Source organism: Pezoporus wallicus, unplaced genomic scaffold (assembly GCF_028554395.1).
Source record: "Pezoporus wallicus isolate ANWC-B61680 ecotype Strahan unplaced genomic scaffold, APGP_CSIRO_Pwel_v1 scaffold_3294, whole genome shotgun sequence".
Classification (NCBI taxonomy): domain Eukaryota; kingdom Metazoa; phylum Chordata; class Aves; order Psittaciformes; family Psittacidae; genus Pezoporus; species Pezoporus wallicus.
In genome coordinates, this window is record NW_026635478.1 from 15,492,505 (window position 1) to 15,501,606 (window position 9,102).

General features: G+C 47.1%; 1 protein-coding gene across 1 annotated transcript; it reads left to right on the forward strand.

Moving 5' to 3' along the window:
- Positions 1 to 2,543: 2,543 nt before the first annotated feature.
- On the forward strand, positions 2,544 to 8,626 carry MGP (matrix Gla protein). Its single transcript, XM_057429797.1, has 5 exons — positions 2,544 to 2,670; positions 5,182 to 5,330; positions 6,093 to 6,128; positions 7,306 to 7,381; positions 8,251 to 8,626. Exons 2-5 carry the CDS (start codon positions 5,270 to 5,272, stop codon positions 8,387 to 8,389), a joined length of 312 nt encoding a protein of 103 aa, XP_057285780.1. The 5' UTR covers positions 2,544 to 2,670; positions 5,182 to 5,269; the 3' UTR covers positions 8,390 to 8,626.
- Positions 8,627 to 9,102: the final 476 nt, after the last annotated feature.

Below are 9,102 nucleotides of genomic sequence, written 5' to 3' on the forward strand. Positions count from 1 at the left end.
CTTCCCTAGCCATAGACCATGTGGTGGTTGACTAACTTATGTCCTGAAACACAGGAGCAGGCTGTGGGTTTGGGAAAGGGCTGTCCAGATTGATGAGTCCAGTTACTTGACACTCTGGGCGACCTGGGTTTTGAAGCTCTGCTCCTTCACAGAGTTGATTGATAGGGTTTATTCCCTTGCTGCAGTGCTCGGTAACTTTGCTGAAGCCTTCCTGTCATGAGCTGGGCACTCAGTGATGGACACATGGATATGGATTATGGCCCTGAAGACAGAGAGACTGGAAATGGGACTTCTGCTAAACATGAGACCTGTGGGCTCTGAAACAGTCCTTGGAGGAGTACTGGAAACAGAACCTAATTATCAGTCCACTGTCCTGCTGGAAAAGCCTTGTGGACAATGCTGGGAAGGAGAGGCTTGGTGACTCCCACAGGCTACGGTGAAAAGGCCTGTCATTTTGGTGGTGTCTGCAAATCACCTCACCTTGTTAGTCCTCATCTACACCACTTCCCACAGGATTTTTTTTCCATGGACATGGGCTATACAGATGACTCCTCCTGAGGTCTCTCTGGAATCTTATCCAGTGGCACTAGCAGATGCCCACCTCTGTTGGCACACTGCAAGTAGAGATCTCAGAATCAGTATTCTGTGATCATTTTTATGACTGTTGGTTCATTGTTGTATCTTTTGTTCCCAGTTTACTTCCAGTTTGCAAGCTCTTAATTTACAGCAGGATTCTTACTGCTAATCCCCATGGCAGACCTTGCCTTTCCACCATTGCATACTTTCCTGTTTCTGTTAGTTCAGCTTTCTAGGTCATCCTTTTCCTCTTGTATGAGTGCTCAGGCCTCTTTTCCACTGTTATTGCTTTCTTGCTTAGTGTCATCAACAAACTTCCTCAACAAGTATTCATTTTTTAATCCAGTCATTAACGGAAGTATTCAGTAAAACTAGTCCTAAGAAAAATTAAGTCAGTAATTCCTCAACATTTCTTCTTTCCACTGTTCAAGCTTCTGCCCCATTTGCCTGGTTCCTTACCATCTCACAATTTTGGCTTTAATGCCCATTTTCTCCAACTTAACTAAAAACTTGCGAGATGCCACTGGGGACAAAACTCTTCCAGTGTCTAGGTAGATGAGGAGGACCAGATCTGGGCTGTGATTTCTTACAGGGTTCAGCATGTCACAGGGCTGAAGATTCAGGGTGGTAAAAGAGGGCAAGAACTGTCCTCCTGTTTGCACTGCTTTCCAAAGGTGGCTCATGATTATGCATCCTATACCTTGAGGAGCTCGAGGTTACTGCTGTCAGACTCTGAGGGTCAACAGCTGCTTGTACAAGGACACATGTAATATGGTACCTTTGTTGCCACAGGTAGGTCTGAACTTCCCGAACCTTATTAAGTACTGCAGGAGCTAAAGATCCTACAGGAATCCCTCACTGTTCATTGGGAACCAGGCAAGAATACATAGATCAAAAATGAATGTGTTAGGTGTAAGGTCACAAAGTGTCCTATAGAAGTGCAGCAAATCCCACCTCTGTTCCAATCATTTGGTGGGCCTTTAACTCCTTAGTTATGCTATAATTTTTATTTTGCTACCAAGTAATTTTACAACCTACAAATCAGGCTACACTTGATCTTTTTCTGGACCAGACAAGCTATACTCACCAGCTGTTTGGTTAGTGAATAGATGTGATGGGTTTTCTTTCTTAATCTCTCAAGCCACTGATTCTGCAGCTGGTCATCACCTCCACCTCACCTCTGCTGAGCTCCGTCTCTAGGGCTGTGCCTACCCTTACTTAAGGACTGGATGTGCCAGCACCCATGCTCTGCATGCACCAGGATCTCTGCAGAATGAAGGAGCACTGCTGTGGGCTGCTATTCACATGGGTTCAGCATCTCAGCATGGTGCATTGTGTGCTCTTGGTTCAAGTACAGGAAGGGCTAGAAAGCCAATAACCCAGTCTAACAAGCACATGTAGATTTTCTGACATGTTGTCCAGCACTGTTGTGGGTCTGCTGTGAGCAGTGAGGGTGCATCTCAGAGGCTTGGGTTTGTATAAGCCAGCTCTTTGCCTCTTGGGGTTTGTCACTTTTGGGGGTTTCAGAGCTGCCTCCGAAAGCAGACACTTTTGTTATGTGACTTTTCAGTCTGACATTAGCGTGCTATTAAGAGAGGAGACCAGACAATTGCAAAAGGACCATGAAAGGAGATGGGAGAAGGCTTCTGGCCTCCTGCTCCCTGTGGAAGAATAGGCGCCCTTGCCAGCAGCGCAGCTGTAGTTAGAGCACAGCTAGGGAAGAAAGGGGTGGCGGAGAGAGGGGTCTTGCTGCAAAGAGAGAGACTAGCATTTGTCCTCAGACCTCTTCCTACTCGCTGCTCCTGGGCACAGAAAGGCAACCTGGACATGGCCCCTGGTGCCTGCTCTGGCTCTTTCCTCTCCCTCTTGGCTCAGTTCCTTGAGCTTGTTGGTTTCCTTGCTGTGGGCAGGAGGTGTTTTTGACTGAGAAGGTGGTAGCCTGGGGGTGGATCGAGAGTAGGAGACAGAAGAGGGGAGGAGTCACTGATCAATGCTAATAAATAAAAGGCCCCTCTTCTTCAGTCCAGGGACCAGGACTCCAGGAGAGCTGCCCCACAGACAAGAATTGCAGGCTGGCGGGGAAGCGACAGCTCAGTGAGTATGCAGGGACCGCCTTGCTTTTCCTGGACGGCTGCTTGTTATTGATGCCTTGCTGGTGCTTCACAGCTGCAAAATGTTTTGAGCTCTTGCTATGGCATGCAGAACGCTGTGATTCTCCACTCCAGCAGGAGACAGGACAGAGAACTGCTTTTCTGATCTGTCCGTTATTTTAGGGGGCAGCAGATGTTTCCCTGGCACTTGCAGACAATTCATCTTAGCTTCTCTTTCTGTACTTGCTACCCAGTGGATGCTGCTAGAAAGCAGGGGGATTGGGCTCACTGTGTTGTGTGCTGTATTACCTCTGCAGCAGCCCACTGATGCTGGGGAGGGGACTTGTGTGCTGGTGAAGCATGGAGTATAGAGAGAGTAAAAAGGAGATGTACTTTTGCAAGGGAAAGTGTTCCCAGAAGGAGGTTAATTGGTTTGGGGTTGTGTAGTCAGCATACTCAGTCATACCAGCATACTTGGAAAATGCATTGCCTCTGTGGTGAAAAATGAAACATTTGGGTCAACATGGTGTTTGTGGCTCTTCTCCTGTGGTTGAAGGCAGGGGATACTCCAGGCAGTCTTGGATCAGAGTCCTCTGAAACGGGAGTGAAGTCTTCTAGGGAGCAGAGTGCTCTGCCCTAAGTGAATGGGGATAAATAAAGAGGGTTTGTTTGGAAAACATGTTGGAGTTTCCCACTGTGCAGCCTCACCTTCATGCCAAAGTACTTCCAGCATCTTCCTCTCTGTGCTCCACTGCTTTCCTACTGGGTTCTCTCCTCCAGACTCTCTCTCAAGCTGCCCTTTCTTGGCAGCTCCCATGAGCTCCAAGAGTGTACAAGACATTCAGGAAACCTATAAAATCCACATGTGATACTAACTCCAAAACTGTTGGCTCTATGGAATGCAAACAATCCCAGAGCAGAGAATTCCCTTAAAGAGACTGGAATGGCAGGGGTTGGAGGAGCAGCAGAAAAGTCTCATTACGTCTCTGACCTTCTGCCTATAGCAGACTTTGGGCTTTTGCCCCAGCACAACCTAGTTTTCTTCCTCATCTCAGGGTGAGCACTGAATGGGCAGGACATGGTTGGAGGGGGAAGGGGTATTGATGGTGCAGGGCTGGGGTGGGATAATGGGAAAGAAAAGCAACTATTTCGCCCTGGTTTGAAATTGAAGGCCCTGCTCGGTTTCTCCCCCAGAGACCACAGGCTTCAGGCAAGGGCCAGGAGTTTGGCATCAAAAGGGTAAGTTGTAAAACCCAGAGTAATCTTGTTCCACTAAAGTTCTACTTCCCACTGGGGAAGTGTTAGGCTCTGACTAGCTGTCCCTGTAACTCTTGGCTGAGTCATCTGCAGCATGACTCCCCAGACCAGCCTCTGAAGGTGACAGCAGTGACAGCACCACACTGGCTTGAGTGGAATGACCTGCACTCAGAGTGCACATAGTCTGAACAATGTCAGTGAGAAATCATCATTCCTGCAGCTACACATGCACTAAACAGGAGGTCACCAGAGCTTGGATCAGACATAACAATGGTTACTGTGCCCTGTGCTCATCCCCAGGCAGTACGCATGATCACAGCCACCACTGCCATGAGGGAGAGCTGGCAGGCACTAGATACCCATCTTCCCTCCCTGCCTTGCCTCTAGCAAACTACTTCCCTTTGCTTGTCACCCAGCAGGGATGGGTAACTTTATAACTCCTTGCATTGACGTTGGTGCCTGGTGGGGCAAGGGCTTTTAGCCCTAAAGAGGTGGCAATTCTGAGAGATACAGTTACCTCTGCCTTCACCAAGATGTTGTCCCTTGGGCTGGAAGAGCAATGTAGGGCCAAGACTCCAGTGAGGACCTGCAGAGATAGAGCTCTGGGTGCTGCTGTCATCTGAATGCAAAAATTGTGATCCCTTCAGCAGAAAGAAGGGATCCTTCTAGATTGCTGCTTGTCATTCCTGGAGCAATAAAGTAGGAGAGAGGAAGAGGCAGTGGGACCGGATTCCTCCTCTGATGACTGGCAGGCTGAGACTGCAGCAGGGCCAACTGGAAGGAGGGGGGCTGAGTGGGGAGGGAATGTTTGAAGCCTCATTCTGTAAATCTCCATCAGCAAAGCTAGCAGAACAGTCTGGGCTGGGTGTATCCAAATTTGGGATGCTGGGGGCAAAGAGGGCAGATCAGAGGAAAAATTAGAAAGGCAAACATTTACATTAGGGATCAGCACATAACTCTCCCCCTGGGCCCCCACGAGCCCCTGAAATTCCTTCCACTTGCTCAGGTCAGCTTTTCTGACTATGGAGGACTAGTGAGTGACATACTTGCCTGTGAATTATGGCCCCCAGCCCTGAAATGGGAGATGAAGGGGGCATGCCCCCTCCTTCCCAGAAGCTGATTCAATCTGCTAATAGAGGATGTTTTGTTATGGGTCCATAAAGAGTGTGTACCAGCCAGACGTTGCCTTCCCCAGGCTATTTCATGGCCTCCTCCTGGCTCTGTTTTCATAGTAAACATTCCAGTTCTAACTTTGCAGGCAGCCCAGGATCTCCAGCTGCCCTCAGTGGGAAGAGAGTGACACAGCAAGAAAGACAGAGTGAGAGATTCCTCCTTGCACTGGCACAATGCGTGCTCTTATCATCCTTACGCTCCTGGCTGTCTTGGTGATGGCTGCTACTTGCTATGGTAGGTGACCTTTTTCACTGAGTAAAGCTCCAAACCTACAGACTTCTTTGGGTCTATACAGATGCTTTTTATTCAACTTTGTGCTTTCTTTCCCCTTAACTTGATCTCTTGAGTGCTTTCCTGCCCTTGTGTCAGATCCTCCTAGCCCTGCTCCAGAGCTGTCAGCTCTATTTAATGTGATTTGTGGTCCAAGATGTTTCAGCCTCTTCCTTTCTGTTCCAGCTCACCTTGAAGGCTGATCCTCTTTCTGTTTCTCTGTTGTCTGCACTACAGTAAGAGTTGTTATTCTTAATTCTTCCTTTTGAATTGGGATGTTACCCTTTCTCCTTTTCTAATATCAACCCCCTTTTCCTATGCGGCACACTGATGGAATTAAGATGCCTTTTCATGCAAGAGTCAAGCACATTTCACTGTGCTGATCCATTCCCTAAGACCACATGCAGGCTTTAAAGTTAAACAGGTATCCTGTCCACTGCACTGTCAGGATCACAAAGGAGAGGAGCTATGCTGGCGAATCACACACTTGAAGACCAATCATGAGCCTTGAAGTCCTGCCTATGACACTAGATAGCTCCATTCTAAACACCGTAAAGTCATTATATAAATACTACGTCACACCACTGATCTCTTTTTCTTAAACAGATGCCCTAAAACCTGGTTTCTCTGGTTTGTGTGTGTCAAAGATTGATCTGCCGTGTGTGAAAGACTCTGAATCCCATCAGTACAGTATCTTACCATATGTTTTAATCTTTCTTTCCCCAGAGTCCCATGAGAGCATGGAATCCCATGAGTATCTCAGTAAGAGACTGCTTTACTATTTTCTTAAACTTGAAGTGGGCTACAGACATCTTCAAGACCATTTCCTTGTATTTTACTTTAGGGATTAAATATGTGAAACCACTCAGGCCAGGGAAATAGAGTTTAGTACGTGATGGCATTTCAGGACGAAAAGAGAAAGGATTAAAAAAGACTTTACATGTTTGGGCACAAATGCATTTCATTGTTTTGCAAGAATATGAGAACTGGAAAATGAAGAGTCATGAGCTTAGACCCCTGCTGCATGCACCTAAAATAGGTTAAGTCCCACTAGAAAAGGACATTCCTCAAAAAACGCTAGGATGAGCATGGGAAGAGGTATTGCAGAAGCCAGTGACATGACTTGTTTTCCTCCAAGGACAGGCAGAGACTTACTTGCAGCACCTTGGAAGAAACAGGTGGAATGTGTGAGCAGGAGAGATCCTTCAGCTGAAAGAGAGCATTAGAGTCACAGGAAAAGCATGAAAGGGTGGAGAGTCTCAGTCTGGAACAAGCAATATCCTGGACAGGTTAGAAAACAGATGGATTGAAACTAAAAAGAAATTAGACCATCTGGAAGAAGGACTTCACAAAGCAGCTAGTCAGAAGCACAAAGGCACATGTGGGAGAAAATACCAAAGACATCCACAGGCTCCTGAACCTCCTGAACTCTGCAATAGGGCTGTGGTGTTTCCCAAAAATGGCAGAAGGGACCTTCAGACACCTCAGTCTAAAACTGCCACACAGACTGCTCTGTGACTACCGAACCTCAGAAACAGATGAACTTACCCAGGCTCTTCCTGTTTCTACATGCAATTTCCCGATGCTGAGTGTGCCCAGACCTCCCATATTCTGTGCAGCTTGGCACCTACCTTCTGTCCAAGCTCTGCTCACTTGGGAGCTGTGGCAGCAAAATCGCAGTAGCTTTCCCTTGGGTGGCTTGACTAACAGCAGAGCAGGAGAAGCTTGTGCACTTTCATAGAGGCTGCAGAAGCCAGAGGGAGGGAGGGCCTGTGAGCAAAGCAGTGGGGTACACAACACGGAGTATTAAAAGGTTCTGGGTTTCATTGTGCATGGGAGAGCTGACAGGAAGCCTATTATAGATGTGGAAGTTAGCTTTGGCTGAAATACGGCCCTGAAAAAGTGTCAATCTACTCTAAATAACCCCTTGCCTTCTCAGATCCCTTCATCAACAGGCGAAGGGCCAATGACTTCATACAAGCTGACTCGAGACTAGAAGCCATCACTCAGGAGAGGTATGTTATAGCCTCAGGACACTAAGGATGAGAGTGAGAAGAGGTATCTCCTTGCCAAGCACAGGCTGGTACCAGGGGTGGCAGCCATAGTAATTCTGAGAAGCCTCAGTCCCTTTCTTCAATGTGAGGTGTCTGTGAAGTCCCTCATCCCTTGGAGAAGCTGGAACTAGAGATCGTAGAGAGCAAGTCCTTACATTTGAAATCATGTAATACGCTGGAGGGGCTCTGCTTAATTTGTTCAAAGGAAACAGAAGGAGAGGAAATCAGTGTCGGATGGCCAGAAAGACAGCTCAGTTTGAGATCTTGTTCTAGTCCTCAAACCTCAAGCAGAATTAACACAGCTTTTTCTAAATCACAGAGCCATCTGGGGGCCTCCTTGCCTCATCTATGAAATGTAAATATAGGCAGTTTCATGCCTTATTCAGGGCTTGCGAAAGTAAAGGCTGAAGCACAGAAATAATCTCTTAACAAGGCACTTCTCCACAGTACCTGGTGGCCCCTTTGCAGGACTTTTCAGGGCTTTTTTGTTCCATGCATGGCTTTGGGGAACAGCAGAAGAGCTGAAGGCAGCAAGCTGGGGGTACTGCCAAAGAAGGACTCCTCTCCAAGTTGAGGCAGGAGCAACCTCCCTCTCCCCACTACCCCAGTTAGCCATGAAATAAAAGGTTGCCTGCAGAGGCAAAATGTTCCTGCTGTAGTCACGTTGCTCCCCTGTGTGTGGTGAAAACAGAATATGGTATGAGGAGCTTTTTGCAGCTGGATGATGGAATCTCGTTATGGACCCTTATAGGGGGTTGTGGGCCAGAAATGGGCTATAGACAGATTTTTAAGAGGACAGCATTTACCCTTCATCTCTCCTACTTTTGCAGGATCAGGGAACGTAGTAAAGCGCCCTACGAACGTCAGAGGGAGATGTGCGAGGACTACTACCCATGTGAACTGTATGCTTTTCGCCATGGCTATGCTGCTGCTTACAGGCACTATTTTGGGAGGAGGAGAACCAAGTAAACGATGACCTAAACCTACCCTGGGGCCTGGAGCCCAGGGTATTTTCCCAGAAAATGCAGTGGCTCTGAAACATACTCAGTTGCTTATGTCCCTGTATGTTATCCTGCCTGCTGCTTCTCTCCCTTGTAGCCATGGATTCCTACACCGTGTTAATTAGCCCTGAGCTGATGTAACAGAGATCAGAGAGAGTTCAAGATGTGGGTGTTTACTACACAATAAATTGCTGGTTTGATACTATCTTCTTCTGAGTCGCAGTATTTTGGGGTGGAGGTGTGCAATTTTCCACGAAGAAGCTGAGTCTGTTTATTATAGAATCTGTCTTGGATTATGGAAAATAAAAGTCATTACCTTGCAGTCCCATAAATTTGAAATTATCTACAAAGCTTTCATTCCAGGATCTACAAGTGGCTTCTTTTAGAGGTCACTGGCAAATTTCGGCTCCCACTCTTGAGAGATCCTAAAATGGCATGGTGCTCAGAAGGCAGGGTGAGATGCACTTTTTGAAAATGAAATCTAAAATATCCTTCCTTAGTTGAGGAAACAAAATTCAGAAGGCATCTATATAATCTTAAAAAGAAAGTTGGGGAGAGAGTAAGTGACAGAAAAAGCATGTAAATTGCAACTTCTTTATCCAGCTACCCTTGAGCCGTGAGGTAGGATACTCCTGTAGGAAGGAGTACGTGGTTCAGGCTTTACTCATATTTCCTTTTGGA